The sequence below is a fragment of the Drosophila novamexicana genome, unplaced genomic scaffold (assembly GCF_003285875.2).
Source record: "Drosophila novamexicana strain 15010-1031.04,08,12 unplaced genomic scaffold, DnovRS2.1 tig00000193-arrow-pilon, whole genome shotgun sequence".
NCBI lineage: Eukaryota > Metazoa > Arthropoda > Insecta > Diptera > Drosophilidae > Drosophila > Drosophila novamexicana.
Window position 1 is genome coordinate 6,872,552 of NW_020824787.1, and position 26,614 is coordinate 6,899,165.

At 38.0% G+C, this 26,614-nt stretch overlaps 3 protein-coding genes across 7 annotated transcripts in view; 2 read left to right on the forward strand and 1 right to left on the reverse strand.

Annotated features, from left to right (window-relative positions):
• LOC115758498 (nephrin) overlaps nt 1-26,614 on the reverse strand; it is an 80,380-nt gene that overhangs the window by 34,155 nt on the left and 19,611 nt on the right. For all 5 annotated transcript variants that reach the window (XR_004017425.1, XR_004017426.1, XR_004017427.1 and 2 more), the window contains exons 2-3: nt 4,757-4,883; nt 863-980 (exon numbers count right to left, since the gene is read on the reverse strand). Coding sequence is in view for 2 of the 5 variants with exons in the window: in XM_030699182.1 (XP_030555042.1) it covers nt 863-980; nt 4,757-4,883 (245 nt within the window). In the remaining 3 variants the exon portion in view is untranslated. The remainder of the gene's footprint in view (nt 1-862; nt 981-4,756; nt 4,884-26,614) is intronic.
• Nucleotides 8,104-10,688, forward strand: LOC115758500 (N-acetylgalactosaminyltransferase 4). Its single transcript, XM_030699185.1, has 4 exons — nt 8,104-8,673; nt 8,740-9,082; nt 9,375-9,803; nt 9,868-10,688. The coding sequence occupies exons 1-4, from the start codon at nt 8,138-8,140 to the stop codon at nt 10,519-10,521; spliced, it is 1,962 nt and encodes a 653-aa protein (XP_030555045.1). The 5' UTR covers nt 8,104-8,137; the 3' UTR covers nt 10,522-10,688.
• LOC115758501 lies at nt 13,522-14,337 on the forward strand. The gene is made up of 2 exons (XM_030699187.1): nt 13,522-13,592; nt 13,650-14,337. The coding sequence occupies exons 1-2, from the start codon at nt 13,551-13,553 to the stop codon at nt 14,190-14,192; spliced, it is 585 nt and encodes a 194-aa protein (XP_030555047.1). The 5' UTR covers nt 13,522-13,550; the 3' UTR covers nt 14,193-14,337.

The following is a 26,614-nucleotide window of genomic DNA, read 5'->3' on the forward strand; positions in this document are numbered from 1 at the left end:
TATAGAAAATTTAAGGCACATTTTGAGAGAATTCCCAAAGGGAAATTTCATATAATTTAAATTTATTATATACCAATTTACGCACTCACTTGTCGTTATATCTATATAGCTTTCATTTTTAGAGTTGTTGAAATTTATCTAAGAACCAAAACTGGAACTTCATGTTCCCTAAAGATTGTTTTTCCTTTTTTTTTTTATAAATTATTCATTATTAATTCCATTTAATTAAACCTGTAAGATTTTGGTTAATAATAAAATAAATAAAAAACGAAGCAGAACTAAACCTCTATGATCCCCAAAGATTATTTATAGCTAAGCCTTGAAGATCCCATAAGAAAAGTTTATAGCAAATTAAGTATTCTGAACGTCTGAATGCTCCGTAGATAAACTTTGCTCAAAATAAGCTCAGTTCTTGAGTCCCTGAGTAGACGAAGTGGGTAATGGAGTATATATAAAAACCCTTTGATACATAGGTAAACTTTAAGGCTGCATTTAGGGTATACTCTAGTCTGTCATTTTACAAACTCTTATTTAGCATTTTTGTATTGCTATTTCTGCTTAACGCACAAAAATTCAATTGTGTGCTAATTTTTTTAGAATTTTTTTAACGTTGTGCATTAATTTTTTCAAGTTCTGTTAGCTTTTATCCATTTGTTGTCTGGCCCCAGCAGGTGGAAAGCCACTCAAATGGCTAAAAGCATCCCTAAGAGCGTGCTACAATAATTGCCGTGCGATAAGTCGTGTGTTTCACATTCATTCAAGTTCACACAAATTAAATGGAATATTTAAAGAATTGAATAAAGTCGAGCCCGTATTTGTAATGGGTCGCTCTGAGCTGTTGGGCAATCATTTGGGATCTTACCTTAATTTCCAAGGTTGCTGGCTGCGAGTCAAAATGAAATTTGGCACGTGAGCCAAAAACCTCCGGAGCTGACCAATGTCGTGGCTGCTCAACGGCCATATTATCGCGCACATCGAAGCTGCAAAGAGAGAAAAAGAGAGAGAGAGAGGGAGAGAGCGAGAGAGAGAAAGAGAATTATTATTATTGTGCTGGAACGTAAATATTTCAGTGAGGCGAAATGAAATCAGTTGATATAAATTCTTAAGTTCCCAGCAAAATATTCACATGCGAAAACCGGCAAACCTTATGAAACCCCATAGGCTATATAATTCAGCTTGGACTTCAGCTCTTTTATTCTGCTTCTTCCTTTTTTGTCTTATTTGAAAATTGCGCGTGCTAAACTTAGCCTCATTTATTTCGGCCTGCTCATTAGAAGGGGCGTCGGGCTGGCTGCCAAAATTGAATTTATGAGCCCGCAGATAAACATTTTTTCAATTTTCTGCTTCTTGTGCTTGTGCAGTTCTCGCCGGCGTTGCATTTAATGCGCCAAGTTTTACCTGGCAGCACACGCAGCAGGCCATAACACTTAAGACCTGGCTAAATGCTGACTACTGCCGTGGTGCGGTGTCATCATTAAAATGGCCATAAACATGGCTTGCATTGAGCTGGCGCGAAATCTTTGTTTTTCTACTGAACTAGCGAACTTTATTAAGCAATAAATATTACGCAACTATAATTTGCAAGTGATAAACGCGTTTCGCGCTATCGATTACAACTTTAAATTCAGTTTGCTTTTGTAAAACTTAACTGAATTGAGTTTTTGACTAATTACTTTAAAGCTTAACTATGCTAGTACGCATAATTAGAAAATGTATAAGGGTATAGTTACTAGGGAAAACACAAACAGGCAGCTCAACAACATATTCATTTAATTCTGATTACAATTTTTAGAAATGTCGAGAACTCTGTTTGCAGCATTCAAATGCAATTCAATTTTTTTATTCCAAGCACTCGACTGCATATTCCTCTGACTCTTATATGGGCAAATGATAAGCTCTTTATTTTATTTCTTTCTCACTTAAATAAATATTATAGAACTTATTTTGATGCTATGTGGTGACTATTTAGTTTCATTTGATTTTGCTCAGAGCTAGTTACTCTTTCAGATATTCTATAAAAACATCTAATTTAACCTTTACTGCTCTTTCTTTCAGCATTATATGCTTAAACGAATTAAACTCTTAATTATTTGCCTTTATACACTGAGCCCATTGAAAGTGACTATGAAGGGTATATTGGTTTTGTCTAAGTCTATGTAAAAGGCAGAAGGAAGTATCTTTGATATCTTAAAGTATATATATTCAGCATTAAAAACCTTCGATATTAGAACCTATCCCGATCAGTACAAGCGCGTTTCAAATAATCGATAGATTTCCTAACTTCCACCAAATCGACAAGAAGCGATATTTAAATCCTTTTTTCTGAGCATATCTCAGAGCTTATAAGCGCATAAGAACCCGCATAAGAATGTGTGCGCGTATTTATGGGTAAATGCGTGTGACAACAGCTAAGCGCGGGATTAAGGGAATCTGCCGACTTGCTTGTTCTTCTTGTTGTTTGCTCTTAATTTCTACCGGTATTTTAATAGAAGTATTGTAACTAACTAAACAAATATTCTATTATCATATTCTCTTTCTGCGAATATACAATATCTTTTTATTGTATTTTAATCCTATTAGAGCTCTTTGATTGTTTCTAAATTTATGACAACAGTTGTTAGCAGACTTCTAGGGCAAAGTTCGCTTCAACAATGTGTACTCAGAGACGAGGCGGAGTCAGGGGTCGGGGGGCTATTTCGATTGTTGTTTTTGTTGTTATTGTAGCAGCCACTTTTCGAGAGCCGCTGCGGCAAGTGGGGCGTTAAGCGCCCTTTTGTATGCAACACGCAATAATTTATGCGGGCAACCAACGAAGAACGCTGCCGACGTCGACGTCGACGTCGACCGCGACATCGCAAAATGCAACAACTTAATTGCTGCGTGCCAAGCGGGCGGCAACTCAAGCAAAAGAGCGACAGAGAGCGGGAGCGAGTGATAGAAAGAGAACGATTTAGTGTGAAAGCGAGAGCAACGTTAACCCAATTTTGTTGCGTTTTCTTGCTTTCCATTTTTTTTTTGTGCTCATAGCGCTGCCATTTTAATTAAAAACTAAAAAAGTAAAATAATAAAAAATGAAAAGGGAAAAAGAAAAACTGTTGCAGTTGGCTGCAGAGCCTGCGGCTAGAGAAAGTGAAATGTTCTAAGGGTGTTCAGGGGGGTGGCAGAGGCGTACGCCTGCGCTTAATAACTGCTCTTCGGGGCCTATGCAGCAAATGTTTATGACCAAATAATATGCTACGTGGAGCCAGGCAAATTGAGTGTTATGAAAATGTCCAAAATCCGAATAAAAAAAGCATGGGACTATGGGTAGATGCAGCGAAATGTTGGCCAAAAGTTATAGTTATATGAAACTGTCTGGCTAACTAAGTATGTTAAGGCCATTTATGCGCTGCAAATATTAGCACATATCTATCTCTACTTTTAACACAGTCTGTTAACAACTGAACCAGACTGGCTGTTAAGAAAATTAAATTGTATAGCCTCTGCTGTCAAATTATTGTGATTCATTTCATAAACAATTTATTTGGGTTAGCTTGGCGACTATGTCTTTGCTCTTGAAAGTTTGCTTCTACATTTGTTATCATTTAATTGTCTTGTAACATTTAAGATATGTATACAACTAATCTTTCTATTGTACGCAACCATGATCCGCAAACCCCTTACCTATCGACTCTAAGGTTTTTCACTACCCACTTTCACATTGTTCTGATCTTACAAACTTCTATATATGTAATAATAATTAATATCTAATTGTTCAATATCGCTTAAAATATATTTACTATTTGTACCAGACACACTTGCTATTCATTTTGGAATAATTCTCAAATATTTTACTTATCTGCGCCACTGTGTGTGTCGCCCAGTAAAAGTGTCACATAGTCTTTCGAGTGCCAGATATTGCATTTGACAGGCAAAGGGCGCAACATGGCGTTAAAATGTCGCGAATGCAATTAGTATGAGCTGCTACCTAGTCACCCCCTCGAGATGTAGCCTGGGGCCAGCAGGGAGCACTTTGCAGGCACTTTCCAAAGAGTTTTTATGACCGGCCCGATTGCTATTAGGCAGAAATAACAACAACAACAACAAGAACTACAGCAAAAGCAAGCTTAGCAGCAGCTTAATGCCAAAGTCCATATAAAAGAAATTCAACACCATTTATCCACATAATTCTTGTGGCTTTATGTCTGAGGTTAATTACGAAATTAGGTAAATATAATTAAGTTAATTTACTGTGTGCCAGCGACAACAAAAACACACGCACACACAGACAAAAGTTAAATCACATATTCAGACCAAAGGCCACTTATCAGCTGCCAGGCAGGTGCAAAAAATAAACAGCTCAAGTTTAATTATAGCAAATGGTGGTATTCGACCTTGTAATACTCTAGAAAATGCGCACACATTAAGAGCTCAAGTTTTATCAGCTAAACACATAGACAGCTATATTGTATATTTTTGTGGTGTTTTTTCTTGCATTGTATATGAATAGCTTATATACCTGCTTATGCAAACTTCGCAGAGGGTATATACAAAATATTGTAGCATACTTAAGTGCAAAGCTGGGCCGCACGATTTAAAAGGCAGCTGCTCTCGAGGCTCGTTTGCATTTAATTAAATGCTTATAAAGACACACACACACAGTCAGACAGACAGACAATGGGCCAAATGAGGCAGTCACCACGCACGCACACACACAAAGAGAAAGATAGAAAGAGCGAGAGAGAGTGAGTGAGCGAGAGGCGGCGATAGTACTTACCTGTATAGAGGTATGCCCGCGTTATCACGAAACCATAAGACCATATAAACATCATGCAGGGGCTCGGCAATGGGGCAGGGCAGCGACACTGATTTACCCTCGACGGCATCAATGTCTTTCGTTTTCACTGTGTGCCGATTGTGGTTTTGCGGATGTGGTTGGCATTGGTTGTTGTTGTTATTGTTCATGATGGTGGCACAAAGTCGCCGCCATTTTATTTTTGGGGGTCAGGCAAATTATGTTGTCAAGGTTTTTTTTTTTTTTGGTTGGTCAGCATCGTCGAGCCACATGAAAATAGAAAATAAATGCGTAAAATTTGTTAATTAAATGTTCGTTCCTTTTCCAGCATGCGTGGCTGGTCTCGCACACACACTTATGCATATACATTTATATACATATATATACATATATATGTATATATGGGAGTAGAGCATTGCGCAGCCAGGACACGGCTAGCTGTGTGTATCTGGGGCTTTTAGCAATTAAATGTTGATGCCGGCTTAATTTCTACGTAATTACAAACGCGTAAATTTTTATGCAGCCCCCGCATAGAACCAGCTTTATTTATTTATTATGTATGTGCAAATGCCTGTGAAATACTTTTTAAGCCACGCCCATCCAATCCCTCTATGCCTTTGTGACAGAGCACATGGCATTATATTTTGTTCTTTTACTCTTTGCACAAAATCTGTTTGCTAACAAGCCAAAAAGCTAAGCATGCTCAAAATGTGCGTTATTCCAAATAATTTACTGAGCTCGGCACTTATTTCATTTTGATCAAAAACAAATTTAATATAATATAATTAATAGATAATAGATAGATAATTTGAAATAAATTTTAGGAATATGTTTTACTACGTTTATGTAAATTCTATGGGTATATTTGTAGTTTTTTCCTATAAGCATACGTCATTCACATTTATAAGTATCTAAGTATCTAAGCCTTATTTGTTATTTGTGAATTTTAAAATAAATGAATATAGATATTTACTTATAAAATAAACAAATATGAAATGAAAAAAATTTATAATAATGAAAGAAATTCCCATAACTAAATGTATATTCAATATTTTTACATACATTACACATCGATAGCAATAAAAGTAGAGATAACAAAAGATAACAGCTGAACGGTTAGAAAAACAAGGTCAATGGGTTCTTGATCTTGATAAGAAAAGACAATCTAGATAAAATGCATAGACTGAAAATAGATCAAATAAATATCTCATCTTCTGTAAAGTACAAGCACTGAACATATTTTAGTTATTTACAATTTCTGATCATTTTTATTGAAAAAGAGAACTCTCAAACATTAGCAAAAATTAATTCTACAAAGAAAATCGGGTATAATAATTTTTTTTGTTTTGCTTGCAACTTTCAACAGCGTGAGTGACCACTGTACAGCTAATAACGTCTGGTCAGACTTTCAGCTTTGTATGTGATTTCTGCTTGTGTTTATTTTCTTTATGCTTTAAGTCATATTTATTAACAGTTGTAACCAAATGTAGTTTAAATTATTTTATGTTGATACAATGTTTAAGCTTTTCATAAAATTTAAACGCTTTCGCCATCTATCTTTTTATATGGTTAGTAAACACTGTAATATATCTATGTAAGGTTCTGTGCACAAATTCTTTATATCGTTTATATAAACTGCACTGTTGCCATTTTCAGCCAAAATGTTTATAACATTTTCAATATTTGGTTTTTATTGCCTGCTGCGCTTTTAGCCGCGACAACATTTTGGCAGTTGAACCAGCCAAAAGCAGAAGCTCAACTGAAACCCAACAACAAGCAACCACAGCTGTCAAATGCGGCAAGTTGACACAGATATTGTTGTTGTATGCTATACACTTTTATAGGGTATTTGTGTTTTACAATGCAAAGTGAAACATTTTATAAGGCCATGTTTTTTAAGTAAGGAAACATAGATTTATATACAGTCCACTCTGAAATAGGTTTTCGCCAATATCTCAAGTGTTAATCTTCACAAAGTAATAATTAGAAAATATTTATATAGTTATTGATAATCATTCTTAACACCAAAGCTATCTTTACGCTTAATTTTTGAGTAAGTATTGTATATTTTTATACCTGCAATATGCATAACCCTAAACTTTAATGATTACTTAGGGCATTAGACAGTCGGCGGCTCAGAGTAAGCACAGCTTTATGCTATATTGTTGTTGCTCTGTTATCATGATTCAGCTTTCATATAAAGAGTATAGACACACACCGTTTGGCACACATGCATACACACATCTAAATATATCTTCGTGTACAAATAAAAATGTCTGCGTTGAAAATATTTCACATCATATGAAAGCAAAGGCCATAAAAAATGTAACTTCTCACCCGCCCTCGCCTAACCCCGCCCCCCTCAACAGCCTCCATCCCTTCATGACTGGTACTTCACGGCAAGGTTTTTGGCATTGACTTTATGTGTAAATATGAAAAAATGTCATTTTATTGCCACAATGCGTCGAAATTTTGTGAAAATTTATTGCGAATACGCCGCGTTGTACAATAAATATACGCTTAAATGCCCAGCATGTGTGTATATGTGTGTATATGAGTATGTGCATGTGTGTTTGCTTAGAAATGTTGGTACAGCGCAGTAGACACAGCTGGCACTGAGCTAAAATAAAAGAATCGAGTGTAAACTGTGTGCACCATCTGCCATATGAGGTATAAACATAGATCATATAAGGCCTACGAAATGCACAAAATAAAATGTTGTTGCATATGAAACTTGGTCCAAGAGCTCTACAGAGCTTTAGGACTTGTGAATATAAGAAAAAATTAGTTTCAGTTGAACTCTTACAACTATATTATGTGAATAGAAAAAACTCACAACATTCAATCGTATTATTTGAATATATAGAATAATTTTAGTGTAATGAAAATAAGTTATATCCAAATAAGTAAATCTAATTAAATATATTTTGAATTCAATTTGATCAATTTAATTGATTGATCAATAATTGTGATTTATTGTTTTTTAAACTATTTTTTTCAGTGTAGTTGCTTGGAACGATAGCGCTATCATAGCGTCAAAATACGACTAAAACTTTACATTTGCGACGCCAGATGGCGATAGCTTGAACGTGCTCATATTTAACTCGAAACAGGTGAGTGGAAGTTGGGAGTAGTTGACAGTTGGTTTTAGTTGGGCGCGAGATAGCTGATAGCTCTGATTGATATTGGAGAACGATGTTCATAATAAGCGAAATTAAGTTACCGACACCTTATCAGGCAGCGAAAAAAGGCAATTAGATTAATGGACATCCATGCCACGCATTGCAGACGCCTCAACGTGTTGGCCGCACGGGCCTGAAACCATTCTGTTACAAAGACTCTCTGCCTCAAAACGTGCTGGCCATGGCCATGAAGAAGCGCTATGTGAAACGCCTGTTGCGTAAGTTCATCTTTCTACTTATTATAATTGGCTTCATCTCGCTGCTGACCACGTTGATTGTGGAAAAGCGTCTGAACAAAGCCAAGTCAGCGGACGAGCCGGACGAAAGTAATTTGGATATGAATGGAGATCCCATAACGCCAGAGTTCCGTGTGGCCAATGTGGCGCCGACACGTCGCCCGGCTCGACCGCCCTTTCAGGATCGCAGTGCTGTGCGCGATGCGTTGCCGGATCAGCAAGTGGAGCAGCCAAAGACTGAAACAGTGAAAATGTTTACGTTGCCAACGCCGGTGGGTGAGCGTAGGGACTGGCACGATTACGAGGCAATGGCAGCGGACAAGTTGCGCTCCGGTCTCGGAGAACATGGACTACCCGCTACGATTGAAGATCCTGCTGAGAAACCGCTGGAAGAGCAAGAGTATCGAAGGAATGGCTTTAATGGTTATCTCTCCGATCGCATCTCTGTGAATCGCTCACTGCCAGATGTGCGACACGAAAAGTAAGTAGAATGGATCAGCAGCTATTGAATTGATTCTCTATAAATGTATGCCCGATTTCCCGATAGGTGCAAGACGCGCAAATATCTGGCCAAGCTGCCAAATGTCAGCGTCGTCATCATCTTCTACAATGAACACTTTCAGACGCTTCTACGCACCGTGTACAGCATCGTCAATCGCACTCCTAAGGAGCTACTGCACCAGATTGTTCTTGTCGACGATGGCAGCGAATGGGAGACGCTTAAGGACCAATTGGACCAATACGTCGCTCTACAGTGGCCACATTTAGTCGACGTGGTGCACAATCCAGAGCGACGTGGCCTAATTGGTGCACGTCTAGCTGGCGCTAGGGTTGCCACCGGTGAGGTCATGGTCTTCTTTGACTCGCACATTGAAGTCAACTACAATTGGGTAAGTCAAGAAGCTTAAGATCTTTGAGGCTCTTGGAGTACCTAGGTCAGTTTTTGTTTTCGTTTAAAGTTTGTAGTTGAAACTCAACCGGAAAGCTTTCAAAGCATCAGACATTTAAATGTAAAAGATTTTTAACTTCGCCAAAGCTTCAAGCTTCATAAGACATACTAATTAAATGTTTAGACAATTTCTCTCGACTGTTTCCATTGTTTGTCCCTTGCTTTTGTCCCAGCATGTTTACTTTACTGATTAGTTGATATTTGAAGAGATTGTCATTTATTTCTTATTATAGCTGCCGCCACTTTTAGAGCCCATTGTCATCAACAATAAGATATCGACGTGTCCCATTGTGGACATCATTGATCACAACAATTTTGCCTATAATGGTGGCTATCAGGAGGGCACACGCGGCGGCTTCGACTGGCGCTTTTTCTACAAACAGCTGCCTGTGCTGCCCGAGGATAGTGTAGACAAATCTCTGCCATATCGCAGTCCGGTAATGATGGGCGGCCTGTTTGCCATTAACAGTGAGTTCTTCTGGGATCTGGGCGGTTACGATGATGAGCTGGACATTTGGGGTGGCGAGCAGTACGAGCTGAGCTTTAAGATCTGGATGTGCGGTGGCATGCTGTTAGATGTGCCCTGCTCTCGCGTAGCCCACATATTTCGCGGTCAAATGGATCCGCGGCCGAATCCACGCAATTACAACTTTGTCGCAAGGGTAAATTGGGTGTAAAACGCCTGGCAATTGTATGCCAAATTCACTGATCAACTGAGTTTTCTAGAATCACAAGCGCGTCGCCGAGGTCTGGATGGATGAATACAAAGAACATGTCTATAGGCGGGATCCTGCAACCTATGATAACATCGATGCTGGCGATTTATCGCGTCAGCGTGCGGTGCGAGAGCGTTTGAGGTGCAAGTCCTTTGATTGGTTCATGAAGGAGGTGGCGCCCGATTTCCTTGTCAAGTTTCCGCCCATTGATCCGCCCGCCTATGCATCGGGCGCCATACAAAGCCAGGCCTATACAGCCTATTGTCTGGACTGCTTGAACGTGGGCGCCAATCATCCCGTTGGCATGTACAACTGCGCCGAAAATCTCACCTATCCCCAGGACAATCAGAACTGGGCCTTAACCTCGCATCGCGAGCTGCGACGCTTGGATGATGCTTGCTTGGATGTACAGGATGCCCATCCGAACGCCACAGTATGGATGTGGGATTGCCATCATCAGGGTGGCAACCAATTTTGGTACTATGATCGCCAACATCACTGGCTCGTCCATGGGCTTCGCGGCAAAAACTGCATGGAGGCATTTGTGGAGAATGGTGTGACAAAGGTGCTAACCAATCGTTGCGATGAGAATAATGTGCGACAACGCTGGAATTTTGGCAAAGTTAATGACGAGCTGCTGGATCGTTTCTTTGAGGGTTTGTAAAACGAGACCTGAACTAGAACTCTGTAAGCTTGTTGTTAAACCTAGCTGGAATAAGTGTTTAGATACACATCTAGAGTTTTTTCTTATTCTTATTAATTTAAATATTTAAACACAAACCCACACAATAAAATCAAATTCTGTGTGCTTTTCTTTTAAGCTGAGCAAACGGAAACTGTTCCCATTGAAATTATACAATTTCTAACCATATTTTAAAAAAGTTTTCAACTGGAATACGTCTAAGAAGTTGTCAACTTGTTTGAGGACCAGCTTGCCGTAAATGCAATACAGTACAGTAAGCAAAGTGTGGAAGCTGTCGAAATTGTTCTACTCCTTCGAACTACTTCCGCTGGCTGAAAGGTTTTTAACTACAGCAGGTTTTAGGCTCTGAGTTCTGGCCCTAAACACGTTTCTAGTTGTCGAAAATTGTTCAAAATTAGAAATCATGAAATGACACTAAAGGTCGATAAAAGCTCATGGGCCAATAGCATTTGTGTGTTCGTAATGCCAAAAGTCTAAAATGAACTTTGCTTTTAAATTCGACTTTGCTTGTGTTTTAGCCAGGTGATGAGCAGGGAGTCAGCCATTAGTCTGCCATTTTGGGGCTTGTTGTTGTCTTTTGCCACACCCCACTCCCCACCCCTTCTAGTTATCTCCTTCTCTGTCTCTGGGACTGGCTGAAAAATACCAATGCATCAAAGGCAAAGCTGCCTGCAACCCCTTCTTTCTTCTTCCACGGCCCGCGCCACGCGTCGCTCTTGCCCAGGCACTTTGAAAATTTTTAGCTAGAACCTGAGTTGGATTCTCGTTTTGGTTGCATTTTTGTGTCGCCTTTGGTTGGCCTTCACTTAACTACAGCAACGCCGACAGCTCCACAGCTCTGAAGCTCGACAGATCGACAGCTCGTGCATGTTAAAAGCTATTTAAATATGCTCTCTTTGAATGCCTTGATTGGCTCCATGCCAAACTCTAACCATTTCTGGCCAATCGGGTCTCGGTTGCTTGTTGGCTCCTTTGCTCTGGCTCTAGCACAGACTCTGGCTTTGGCTTTGCTACCCAAAATCAACCCACAACGCACATAAGCGTAAGGCGACTCCAGATGTGCTCTCTGCATTACCTTTTCGTATGAATTAAACCTATAATTGTTAAAGTGCGTAAAAAAAACTAACAAGCTCACTCATAATGATTAGATAAGTCTTGGAAATAGCTTACAAATATATAAATCATATATTCACGCCAAATAAAAAGCAGTTTTAATGAATTTTTGATTTAGTTTCAACATCTTTCAGTTGTAAATAACAGAACAAACCAGACCGATTCGGTCCTCTTATACTTTTCAACACTGTAATCATTAAAGATGTAAAAGCTTGGTTAGCTGCCTCGTTCTGGGGTTAACCTCATGCTTAACTAACCTCAATTCGCCACACTAACAATACACACACGCTCACAAATACACTCACACATACACTCACACACACACACACCCACACACACACTCGCATATACTCTCGCAGTTCATCTGCTCACACGTCTCTTTCAATTCGCATTCGCTGCACTCTGTTATCGCCTGGAATTCTCCAGTGAGACACGCCCCTTGCCCTTACCAACACTCCCCCCCCCCCCCCTCTACCACGCCTGCGACACGCCCATTGTTGATGCAATTTAAAATGCAAAACTTTAATGGAATTTGTGCTGCTGCGACAACAGTTTTACGCAACTTTGCAACACTGACAACTTTTATTTCTAATGCATTTGTCACATGCATAAATTTTGATGCAGCGCACTTACGAGTTTTTACTGTACCATGCACCTTAAATTTACATTGAAGTATTTTAATTGATATTTAAGTATGGCCGCTGCTGTTGTTACCTGGCTTATGTAATTGCCGGAGCGTCTTGTGCCTTCCAATTAGCATACACATATAATTTACCATGACGCAAGCCAGTGACAGCCCCCCATCCCCTTATAGTTGTTTCCCCCATTCCTCATATTGTACGCTCCCACATGGAATTCGTTTATTTCATGTAAAAATATTTCGTTGACAAATACACGTCACCAGGAGCCCACATGAAAGAGTTTCTCAGTCTTAAGCTCCCTCTATCTCTCTCTCTCTCTCGCTCTCTCTCTCTCCGCTCTGCTCCTCTTTTTTTGTAAATGTGTGTGTGTGTGACACTTTGCGATTAATCGTCGGGCTCATTAGTGGTGAAAATATTTATGAAGACCGCTGGGAGAACGCAGCGGGTACAGTCATTAAATATACATTGAAATCATTCTTAACTATGCATGTATTGCTGCTGTACGTGTAAAGGTATGTGTGTGTGTATGTGTGTGGTTTGTGCGGTTTTTAATGGATTTGTCTTCAAGTGGGATGCAGCAACAGCAAAACAAAGAAAATTTCAATTCAATTCGGCAACCTATTCAATGACAGTAGTTGAAAATGCACGATTAAACAACAAATTAATCGTAAAAGCAAGATACGCTTGCAGAAACCAGTGCTGCATAGGAGTTAAATATGACATATTGATAAATTAAATAACACTTATTTATGTTATTCTCAATTTTAAAATATTGATGATATTTTATCAGCTACTTTTTAAAAAAAAATTATTTTACTAATCAATGAATTAAACCTTTTGGAATAAGCACAAACCCAAAGAGCAATAATTTATTAGATAGGTTAATTGGAATTCCCCAGTGTGATATATGAATAATTCACAGTCCCTGATTATGGCAAAAATAAAATAAAATGGCATAGCGCCTACATACCCTTTAATTTCATATGCTTATCTACACACAAAAGTATATGAGTTGAAATGTATTTTAAATATATATATACTTTAACTATATATACCCTCAATTCCTATTTATACTAGGTATACGGGTTTTGCACAGCTACTGATAATTTAATATATATGCAAGTATTTACAATGCATCTTGATTAGAATGCATTAATGCTGTGTAAGCTTTGTAAAATCAATAAAAAATTACAGACGACAATGTTTTTGCTTTAGTTTATTCAAAATCATTGAAAGATGCGCTACGGGCTGCTGTTTGCAATTACCTTGGCTTGTTTGGTATGCAAATTGTTGAATATACTCCCAACATATATTAAACGAATTCACTTATTTCAGAGCCTTGCTAGTGCATTGACTGCAAAAGATGTGCAACTTATAGCTGAAATAAAGCAGGCTACCGAGCAGGCGAACCAACAATTGCTGCAAGGCCATCTCAAGTTCCTTATACAGGTAAATGAATACATCGCAGGTTCGCAGGTTGTGGATCAGTCGATAATACGACAATTACGCTCCCAAAAACTTCGAGCGGAGGCAAAACTTGCAATGCATCGTTTAAAGGAATCGGATCTGGATGAAATTTTAGATGAATGGGAGAGAATCTTAGATGTGAATAATATAAATGGAGACCAGAGAAGGGAGCGAATTTTTTTATACCTAAAGGACAAATATGGTGACATATTTAACATGAATGAACAAAGGCTGCAGAGGCAAATTCAGGTATTCACTTATGCAATAAATCCAAAAATTAGAGAGCTCAGCAAGTCTGCGCAACAAAGCGAACACGAACTAATTACATCATTTAATAATGTTGCCTATGCGGGTCTTGTAAGCCCGGAAGAGTCATTTACTGACTTCGTAACAGTTATGAATAAATATTAAATTTTATTATACAAAAAAAGAAACTGGCTTACTCAATAAGCAACGAGTGCAATCTTTGTGTATGAGATCGAGTGTTAAAGGTTATCAAGAGTTGTAAGCTCTTAGCACAATTAAAGTAAAGAGCAGCTATAAGCTAGTGAATATGTTTACATATTTGATAATATATTTATTTATTTACAAAATAAACAAGAGAATGCCCTAGTCTCATTATAAGATTGATGCTGCCAACATGGTTAAGGCCTATCATGAACATTTATTAATAACAACAAGTAAGAGGTTCTAGTCTAGCTATTTATGCTGATGAAGAATATATATACTTTATGGGGTCGGAGTTGCTTCCTTCTGCCTGTTACATACATTTGGCTTTCGCACATATACAATTTACGCTTATACCCATTTTTAATGGGTTCAAGGTATGAAAAGCCAAACTGCGTGGAAATCGGATGAGATTTGGCCGAGTTATGGGGGTGATAATATTTGACCCATGTCTATATACGAATCTTGGGGTAAGATTTGGACATAAATTTCCACCAAAAAATCGGTATCGAGATTTGAATGCCACATTAATCTAGAGGGAAAACTATAAAGAAAAGGCCAAACTTCGTGAAAATCGGATGAGATTTGCCCGAGATATGGTGGTGGTCATTTTTTACCCATGTCTATATATGAATCTTGGGGTAAGATTTGGACATGAATTTCGACTAAAAATAGATCTTCATTCATTTGAATGCCAGATTAATCAAGAGGGAAAACCATGAAGAAAACGAGATTTGGCCGAGTTATGGGGGTGGTCATTTTTGACCCATGTCTATATACGAATCTTGGGGTAAGATTTGGACATGAATTTCGACTAAAAAATCGCTGTTGATATGTGAATGCCAGATTAATCTAGAGGGAAAACCATGAAGAAAAATCCAAACTTCGTGGAAATCGGATGAGATTTGACCGAGTTATGGGGGTGGTCATTTTTGACCCATGTCTATATACAAATCTTGGGGTAAGATTTGGACATGAATTTCGACCAAAAAATTGGTGTCGAGATTTGAATGCCAGATTAATCTAGAGGGAAAACCATGAAGAAAAAGCCAAACTTCGTGGAAATCGGATGAGATTTGGCCGAGTTATGGGGGTGGTCATTTTTGACCAATGTCTATATACGAATCTTGGGGTAAGATTTGGACATGAATTTCGACCAAAAAATCGCTGTTGATATTTGAATGCCAGATTAATCTAGAGGGAAAACCATGAAGAAAAAGCCAAACTTCGTGGAAATCGGATGAGATTTGGCCGAGTTATGGGGGTGGTCATTTTTGACCAATGTCTATATACGAATCTTGGGGTAAGATTTGGACATGAATTTCGACCAAAAAATCGCTGTTGATATTTGAATGCCAGATTAATCTAGAGGGAAAACCATGAAGAAAAAGCCAAACTTCGTGGAAATCGGATGAGATTTGGCCGAGTTATGGGGGTGGTCATTTTTGACCCATGTCTATATACGAATCTTGGGGTAAGACTTGCACATCAATTTCGACTAAAAAATCGGTGTTCAGATTGGAATGCCAGATTAATCTAGAGGGAAAACCATGAAGAAAAATCCAAACTTCGTGAAAATCGGAGGAGATTTGATCGAGTTATGGGGGTGGTCATTTTTGACCCATGTCTATATACAAATCTTGGGGTAAGATTTGGACATGAATTTCGACAAAAAAATCGGTGTCGAGATTTAAATGCCAGATTAATCTAGAGGGAAAACCATGAAGAAAAAGCCAAACTTCGTGGAAATCGGAAGAGATTTGGCCGAGATATGGGGGTGGTAATTTTTGACCCATGTCTCCATACGAATCTTGGGGTAAGACTTGCACATCAATTTCGACTAAATAATAGGTGTTCAGATTGGAATGCCAGATTAATCTAGAGGGAAAACCATGAAGAAAAAGCCAAACTTCGTGGAAATCGGATGAGATTTGACCGAGTTATGGGGGTGGTCATTTTTGACCCATGTCTATATAGAAATCTTGGAGTAAGATTTGGACATGAATTTCGACTAAAAAATCGGTGTCGAGATTTAAATGCCAAATTAATCTAGAGGGAAAACCATGAAGAAAAATCCAAACTTCGTGAAAATCGGAGGAGATTTGACCGAGTTATGGGGGTGGTCATTTTTGACCCATGTCTATATACGAATCTTGGGGTAAGATTTGGACATGAATTTCGACCAAAAAATCGGTGTCGAGATTTAAATGCCAGATTAATCTAGAGGGAAAACCATTAAGAAAAAGCCAAACTTCGTGGAAATCGGAAGAGATTTGGCCGAGATATGGGGGTGGTCATTTTTGACCGATGTCTATATACGAATCTTGGGGTAAGGTTTGGACATGAATTTCGACCAAAAAATCGGTGTCGAGATTTAAATGCCACATTAATCTAGAGGGAAAACCATGAAGAAAAAGCCAAACTTCGTGGAAATCGGATGAGATTTGGCCGAGTTATAGGGGTGGTCATTTTTGACCCATGTCTATATACAAATCTTGGGGTAAGATTTGGACATGAATTTCGACCAAAAAATCGGTGTCGAGATTTAAATGCCAGATTAATCTAGAGAGAAAACCATTAAGAAAAAGCCAAACTTCGTAGAAATCGGATGAGATTTGGCCGAGATATGGGGGTGGTCATTTTTGACCGATGTCTATATACGAATCTTGGGGTAAGATTCGGACATGAATTTCGACCAAAAAATCGGTGTCGAGATTTAAATGCCAGATTAATCTAGAGGGAAAACCATGAAGAAAAAGCCGAACTTCGTGAAAATCGGATGAGATTTGGCCGAGATATGGGTGTGGTAATTTTTGACCGATGTCTACATACGAATCTTGGGGTAAGATTTGGACATCAATTTCGACTAAAAAATCGGTGTTCAGATTGGAATGCCAGATTAATCTAGAGGGAAAACCATGAAGAAAACTCCAAACTTCGTGGAAATCGGATGAGATTTGACCGAGTTATGGGGGTGGTCATTTTTGGCCCATGTCTATATACGAGTCTTGGGGTAAGGTTTGGACATGAATTTCGACCAAAAAATCGGTGTCGAGATTTAAATGCCACATTAATCTAGAGCGAAAACCATGAAGAAAAAGCAAAACTTCGTGAAAATCGGATGAGATTTGGCCGAGTTATGGGGGTGGTCATTTTTGACCGATGTCTATATACGAAAAATCGGTGTCGAGATTTAAATGCCAGATTAATCTAGAGGGAAAACCATGAAGAAAAAGCCAAACTTCGTGAAAATCGGATGAGATTTGGCCGAGATATGGGTGTGGTAATTTTTGACCCATGTCTCCATACGAATCTTGGGGTAAGACTTGCACATCAATTTCGACTAAAAAATCGGTGTTCAGATTGGAATGCCAGATTAATTTAGAGGGAAAACCATGAAGAAAAAGCCAAACTTCGTGGAAATCGGATGAGATTTGACCGAGTTATGGGGGTGGTCATTTTTGACCCATGTCTATATACGAATCTTGGGGTAAGGTTTGGACTTGAATTTCGACCAAAAAATCGGTGTCGAGATTTAAATGCCACATTAATCTAGAGCGAAAACCATGAAGAAAAAGCAAAACTTCGTGAAAATCGGATGAGATTTGGCAGAGATATGGGGGTGGTAATTTTTGACCCATGTCTATATACGAATCTTGGGGTAAGATTTGGACATGAATTTCGACCAAAAAATCGGTGTCGAGATTTAAATGCCAGATTAATCTAGAGGCAAAACCATTAAGAAAAAGCCAAACTTCGTGGAAATCGGAAGAGATTTGGCCGAGATATGAGGGTGGTCATTTTTGACCGATGTCTATATACGAATCTTGGGGTAAGGTTTGGACATGAATTTCGACCAAAAAATCGGTGTCGAGATTTAAATGCCACATTAATCTAGAGGGAAAACCATTAAGAAAAAGCCAAACTTCGTGGAAATCGGAAGAGATTTGGCCGAGATATGGGGGTGGTAATTTTTGACCCATGTCTCCATACGAATCTTGGGGTAAGACTTGCACATCAATTTCGACTAAAAAATAGGTGTTCAGATTGGAATGCCAGATTAATCTAGAGGGAAAACCATGAAGAAAAAGCCAAACTTCGTGGAAATCGGATGAGATTTGACCGAGTTATGGGGGTGGTCATTTTTGACCCATGTCTATATAGAAATCTTGGAGTAAGATTTGGACATGAATTTCGACTAAAAAATCGGTGTCGCGATTTAAATGCCAAATTAATCTAGAGGGAAAACCATGAAGAAAAATCCAAACTTCGTGGAAATCGGAAGAGATTTGGCCGAGATATGGGGGTGGTCATTTTTGACCGATGTCTATATACGAATCTTGGGGTAAGGTTTGGACATGAATTTCGACCAAAAAATCGGTGTCGAGATTTAAATGCCACATTAATCTAGAGGGAAAACCATGAAGAAAAAGCCAAACTTCGTGGAAATCGGATGAGATTTGGCCGAGTTATGGGGGTGGTCATTTTTGACCCATGTCTATATACAAATCTTGGGGTAAGATTTGGACATGAATTTCGACCAAAAAATCGGTGTCGAGATTTAAATGCCAGATTAATCTAGAGAGAAAACCATTAAGAAAAAGCCAAACTTCGTAGAAATCGGATGAGATTTGGCCGAGATATGGGGGTGGTCATTTTTGACCGATGTCTATATACGAATCTTGGGGTAAGATTTGGACATGAATTTCGACCAAAAAATCGGTGTCGAGATTTAAATGCCAGATTAATCTAGAGGGAAAACCATGAAGAAAAAGCCAAACTTCGTGAAAATCGGATGAGATTTGACCGAGTTATGGGGGTGGTCATTTTTGGCCCATGTCTATATACGAGTCTTGGGGTAAGGTTTGGACATGAATTTCGACCAAAAAATCGGTGTCGAGATTTAAATGCCAGATTAATCTAGAGAGAAAACCATTAAGAAAAAGCCAAACTTCGTAGAAATCGGATGAGATTTGGCCGAGATATGGGGGTGGTCATTTTTGACCGATGTCTATATACGAATCTTGGGGTAAGGCTTGGACATGAATTTCGACCAAAAAATCGGTGTCGAGATTTAAATGCCACATTAATCTAAAGGGAAAACCATGAAGAAAAAGCCAAACTTCGTGGAAATCGGATGAGATTTGGCCGAGTTATGGGGGTGGTCATTTTTGACCCATGTCTATATACAAATCTTGGGGTAAGATTTGGACATGAATTTCGACCAAAAAATCGGTGTTCAGATTGGAATGCCAGATTAATCAAGAGGGAAAACCATGAAGAAAACTCCAAACTTCGACCAAAAAATCGGTGTCGAGATTTAAATGCCAGATTAATCTAGAGAAAAAACCATTAAGAAAAAGCCAAACTTCGTAGAAATCGGATGAGATTTGGCCGAGATATAGGTGTGGTAATTTTTGACCCATGTCTACATACGAATCTTGGGGTAAGATTTGGACATCAATTTCGACTAAAAAATCGGTGTTCAGATTGGAATGCCAGATTAATCAAGAGGGAAAACCATGAAGAAAACTCCAAACTTCGTGGAAATCGGATGAGATTTGACCGAGTTATGGGGGTGGTCATTTTTGACCCATGTCTATATACGAATCTTGGGGTAAGGTTTGGACATGAATTTCGACCAAAAAATCGGTGTCGAGATTTAAATGCCACATTAATTTAGAGCGAAAACCATGAAGAAAAAGCATAACTTCGTGAAAATCGGATGAGATTTGGCAGAGATATGGGGGTGGTAATTTTTGACCCATGTCTCCATACGAATCTTGGGGTAAGACTTGGACATCAATTTCGACTAAAAAATCGGTGTTCAGATTGGAATGCCAGATTAATCTAGAGGGAAAACCATGAAGAAAAAGCCAAACTTCGTGGAAATCGGATGAGATTTGACCGAGTTATGGGGGTGGTCATTTTTGACCCATGTCTATATAGAAATCCTGGAGTAAGATTTGGACATGAATTTCGACTAAAAAATCGGTGTCGAGATTTAAATGCTACATTAATCTAGAGGGAAAACCATTAAGAAAAAGCTAAACTTCGTAGAAATCGGATGAGATTTGGCCGAGATATAGGTGTGGTAATTTTTGACCCATGTCTACATACGAATCTTGGGGTAAGATTTGGACATCAATTTCGACTAAAAAATCGGTGTTCAGATTGGAATGCCAGATTAATCAAGAGGGAAAACCATGAAGAAAACTCCAAACTTCGTGGAAATCGGATGAGATTTGACCGAGTTATGGGGGTGGTCATTTTTGACCCATGTCTATATACGAATCTTGGGGAAAGATTTGGACATAAATTTCGACTAAAAAATCGGTGTTCAGATTGGAATGCCAGATTAATCTAGAGGGAAAACCATTAAGAAAAAGCTAAACTTCGTAGAAATCGGATGAGATTTGGCCGAGATATGGGGGTGGTCATTTTTGACCGATGTCTATATACGAATCTTGGGGTAAGATTTGGACATAAATTTCGACTAAAAAATCGGTGTTCAGATTGGAATGCCAGATTAATCTAGAGGGAAAACCATGAAGAAAAATCCAAACTTCGTGAAAATCGGATGATATTTGACCGAGTTATGGGGGTGGTCATTTTTGACCCATGTCTATATACGAATCTTAGGGTAAGATTTGGACATGAATTTCGACTAAAAAATCGGTGTTCAGATTTGAATGCCAGATTAATCAAGAGGGAAAACCGTGAAGAAAAATCCTATATCATGTATATATTCTAATTTAGAAGCTATATGTCAAGTTTGGTGACACTAGTTCTTATTATTTACCAAAATTGCCCAAAAAACAGGATATCGATATCGATTTTTATCGATTGCTTGGAAACGAAGTAAGTTATCGATTATCGGAAACAAACTCGATCTGCGCGGGAGCTAGGAGCATCTACGGACGGACGGACGGACGGACGGACGGACGGACGGACGGACGGACGGACTGACGGACGGACGGACGGACAGATAGACGGACATGGCTAGATCGACTCAGCTATTTATGCTGATCAAGAATATATATACTCTATGGGGTCGGAGTTGCTTCCTTCTGCCTGTTACATACATTTGGCTTTCGCAAAAATATAATATACCCTTATACCCATTTCTAATATATAATATATATATATAAAATATATAATATATAAATATATTTGAAGTGAGTGTATTTAAGATTCGCCTTGTGCATTTGCTCATTTTATTCTCTACTTATTTATTTCCTTAATGAGTCGCTTTTTGAGCAAACGTCGCATCATATGTTGACTTTTTGAGCGGCTTTTGTGGTTGCATTATAAAAATCACAGCACAGCGTGCCAGTGGGTGGCAAGAGGGAGTGGGAGAGAGAGGGAGAGACTCAGTGGAGTGCAAGCCACATTAAGTCAACCGGCTGAAATGATCGCATATTGTAAGTATGCGTGTGTGTGGTGTGCGTGGCGTGTGTGTATGTATGCTTGCGTCTGTGTGACTTTGTGTGTGTGTGTGCTGTGGTTTTCACAGCCCGTTACAGTTGCTGCATGGTGCAACGGTGGTTCCTGATTGTGTAAATATAAACGTGTTTTTAATAAAAAAAAAATACTAATATTTACTTTTGACAGTAATATACTAAAAATGTGAAAATTTACCGTTAAATTAATGCAGGTGAAGTTTTCTATTTCTTTAGACAAATGTCGCAATGAAAGCAGCTAAAAATGCTTACATAGGATTGATTTAACTTAAAACCAAGAAATTTATGAAACTCATTGGAAAAAAAGTGTTATGAGCTGGTAAAACGAAAAATGTTACCAAATTAAACATCAAGCGAGCTGTTAAATCAAGTGCACAGCTGCCTTTATTCGCCAAAATAAAAATTAAAAAAAAAGTGAAAATTATGTTGAGGGTTTTTTTCAATTAGAAAACTCTAAGGCGCGTTCAAAGAACGCTCATGAATACTCGTATAATTAAATTTGTTACTTTCAACTAACGTTAAAATGTACGTAAAGAAATATTTTATTTTACAAGATTAAAAACCATAATCGTAGCAGTAAAAATTCAATTTATCCTTTTCGTCTTTCACCCATTACCCACTATGTGAAGAATTGAATTAAAGTTTTTTGGGCGCAAGCCGCAAAAAGAACATTGCAAATTCACAACAAGTTCATGTTTATTGCATTTCATTTTAAATTTGATCAAATTTCAATTTGGCAAAAAAAAAAGAACGAACAATTGGCTCGGGCCGAAATGCCACTGAAATGAAATTTGTTTGAAATATTAAAACACAAAAACTGAATTAAAATCAAATTTGATGTGGCAACAAGCAGCAAAATAACCACAAAATAAAAAAAAAAAGGGCAGGAAAAAAATCTGCTAAAAGGATAACAACTGAAAATAGAAGGCAGTTGATGCAAAATTGTTGCTTGTTTAAATGTTTCAAAATCACATAATGCCCACAAGAATAATCAAATTCGATTAAATTGTCAGATAGAGAGAGACAGATGGATAAAGAGAGAGGGAACCACTGAGAGTAAAACAGAAATGGATAAAAGTCATGCGGCTGGGTCCAAATGCAAATTCTGATAGCAACAAAATGCTATTAAGAAAAAATTGCAATGTAATAGGAAAACTTAACGACTACTGAATGCCCTATACAAAAATAGTTGCTGGGCATCTTAGGAAAACATCTATATAAGTTAATTTTAAAATAAAAATATATTTAAAATAAGTAAGGAAATCTTGTTGGAGAAATAAAAAAAAGTTTGCAAGAATTAAAACCTTATATATATATCTTATACAATAGAAAGCACAACTCCGTAACCCATATTACATCGAGTTGATACGAAAATGTAATCCCAATTTGCATATGTATCGCTTCAGGGCATCAACAAGCAGCAGAAGCCAAATGTCAAAGAGCTCAACAATGATTTTTATTTGTGCTTGCCTGCTGCAGGACTTGCAACAGGACCAGCAGGACCTAAAAGAGGACCTAAGAGATGAGATAACAATCAATAAGCAGAAAACAAGAAACTGACAAAGCAGGGGATAAACTTGAGTTTAGCTTACATACAATAAGATTAAAATGCAGCAACTGCAACTGCAAGGATGGCAGGACACTGTAAAGCAGTAGAGCAGGCAGCAGCAGGACAAGTCAACGAGCCGGCTAGCAGACAAATAAGCCCACTTTTATAATAAAGTAACAAAAATTCCAAATCTGTGCACAACAAAAACCCACTGCCGCCAGCAACCCCTGAACTGACCCACTGAACTTTTGTGGCAAGGCTATATAAAAGTTGCTGCTGCTGCTGCTTCTGCTGCTGTTGGCTTACAGCTGCAGCTTCAATTTTATGCAAAACAGTCAGAAAGTTCAGAGGTGTTGACCATGTTTCGAGCAAAATGCGTTGCGAATATTGAATTGGTTTTAAATGACAGCATAATAAGCTGACAGCTCCCATTCCCTGCGCACAGCAGCATACCTAATTTGCTGAACATTGTAAGCAAAGGGATATTTGTAAGTTCGGGCAACTAAAAAGAATATTTCAGTGCGAACAGCCCAAATGTCGTTAACTAAAATGTTGTTTGCCAAAGTCTGATATTAAATGTGAGAAAGGTTTCTGATAGCTTGAATGAGTACCACGAAATGATTCGCTACATAAGATTTAAAATTTGATTTTTTAACTAGGAAGACTCTAAGAATGTTGATTTTGTTTTGGATAGAGCCTTATAAAAGTTATATTATAATTATATTTACGTCCATGTTTGTATGCATATAATATTTCAAATATCAATAAAATCCCTCAAAGAATGTTAATAAATTCATAATAATTCATTGGCTCGTGCTTAGACTTAGACAGCTGCGATCTTTAGCTAAGATTTTCCCCAATTTGTATGCTGGAGGTTTCAGCCTTGTTAGAGATTCGAATGCAATAAATGTGCAAGTTTTCGGCTGGTAAATTTATATTTGATCGACTTCGATTCGCTAAGCAGTAAAACTCACGAATAAAATTGCATTTTGTTTGGCGCAACGTGTTAAAGCCACGTTTAAGTCTTTGCCCATAAATCTGGCCACCAAACGTATTCATTAAATGTGTGTGTGTATGTGTGTGTGTGTGCGGGTGTGTAAGTGTGTTGTGAGCTTTACCAATTCCCAGCTACTGTACAGCCTCCTTCTCGCCGAAACACCCTACGCCACCTTACTCCTACAACTTTTGTGCGACCTAAAAATGCAAAAATCAATACGAGGCAAACGCTCAAAAAACCTTAAAAAAAAAGTTAAAACGTGCAACTACAACAGCAACAAGAACAACTACAACAATTGTAGATAGAGCATCGAAAAATACATAACTATTTTGCATAAAATAAAAGTTTTTGGGTATTTTGCGCGCGCGTGTCTCTGTGTGTGCGTGTGTGTGAGGCACACTATTGAGTCATACAAAGCACGTATGTCCTTCAGGTCCCCAAATGCGGATCTGTGTTGTGCTTTTGTCTCTGCATTGTTGCCTGTCGTTTGTTTGTCGTCGGGAGACAAAAGGGTACAAGAAGTAGCTGAGCCCAAAACTACTGTGGAACAATAACAGAACAAGGGGAAACAACTGAACACAATAAAACATCACATACATTGACCCAAATTTATGCAATCGAAACTTTAAAGAATCAAATCAAATAACATGACATAAGGGACAAGTTTTTCTTCTTTTTTGCTATATATATATATATATATATATATATGTATATATATAGTTTGGAATGGATGCGACGACAGCTGCACATATGAGAATTTGGGCCACAGCGAAAGAGAGAATGCTACGAGAATTGGGTGACATTAAAGCTGGGTAGTCTGTAAACTCACAAATCCACGAGCTTGGACGTGGGCAGGCGAGGTAAGCGTCACGTCACGATTTCGCCTACATTTTTTGTTCTTCTCTCGCATTTCATTCCTTCTTTTGTGCACTGTCATTTGCTGAATATTCATATTTTTTGATCCCAAAAACTTATGAATTATGAAATATGCATACAATTGTCTCGCTGTCTGCGCGCACATAAAACGAGAGCTATGCATAGAAAAGGGCGGGGCAGAGCAGATAGAAAAAAGAGGAAGGGAGTGACTAAAATTCGCTTTAGGTGTGAACAAAAACTAAAAAAATAAAAATTCATAGAAATTGCAGCTCAGTTGTTTTTGTTGTTCTCGGTGCTTAGCGCACATTTTTCTATATCTATCTACAATACGCCGGCTTACCTGGCGTATGCGTAATTGTTTGCGCGTGTCTGTGTGTATGTGAGTGTCTGTATGTGTATGTGTGCGATGATGCGTGGCTGGGAGCTGTTGTAAAATTAGGTGACACAATTTCACTTTTTAACTATTTTTGCCCATTTCTCTTTCCATTTCTCTTCGTTTATGTATTGTTTCTGTGCTGATATTTAAAATGCATTTTGCTTGATGGCATTTTAAATGAGTCTCGTTGGACATGAAAAAGTGTAAAATATTGTGCATAAATTGAATCTAGCATGCATATCATATTTGTGACCTGCAAATGTTATAAGGCAGCTGGATTTTTAATGATATACAATGGGTATCTATCCATATTCTACGCCAAATAAATCGAACTGCATTCAAATGAATAAGTTATCAATGTGGAAGACAATCTCAAGTCCAATGAGCACAGAGCTGTTGCCATTAGTTGGTCTTAAATCATGTCGAAATATATATTTTAATTTTGTTAATAGTTTTTGTAAATCTAAGAAAATCATTGATCATCAAAAATGGAGCAAGACACCCAGTGAAAAGTACAAAAACATTTCTTTTAAAGTCCAAAAGGAGTTTATAGTTTACTAAATAGATTCAATCTAGACGAAATATTTGTAAGGAAAATGATTTTAGTCTGGATAAGACTAAGCTATTTCAAGATCTAGGATGGAAATTATTAGAGTCTTAGTCTTTTATACTGTGCAACTCGTTGAAGGAGATATATCCGTTCCCATAAACTATATATATTCCAGATCAGCATCAAAAGCCGAGTCATTGAATTTAGATACTTTAATAGTTCAGATTTACCCATCATATCTTTGCATCACTTCTAATAATTAATAATTATTTTGATAGTCATATTTAATAATTAAATTTCCAGCCTTGTGCCCCTGCATAACAATCAGCCTTTTACTTATTTAAAAACTTTACCTAATGCTGTTATTAGAATGAATTGCAAGGTCCGTTGGACACAACATGATATATTGTATACTATGCTGCAGTAAGTTATATACTCCTTCTTGGCCAGCTTCCTGGCATAACAACCTTTTACGCTCTTTAGCCATAATCATATTCATGTTGGCTATTTCCTGGTGTGCTTAACAAATTTCTATATACTTGTCTTCCATTTTTTTTCTCTACTGTTTCTTTTGT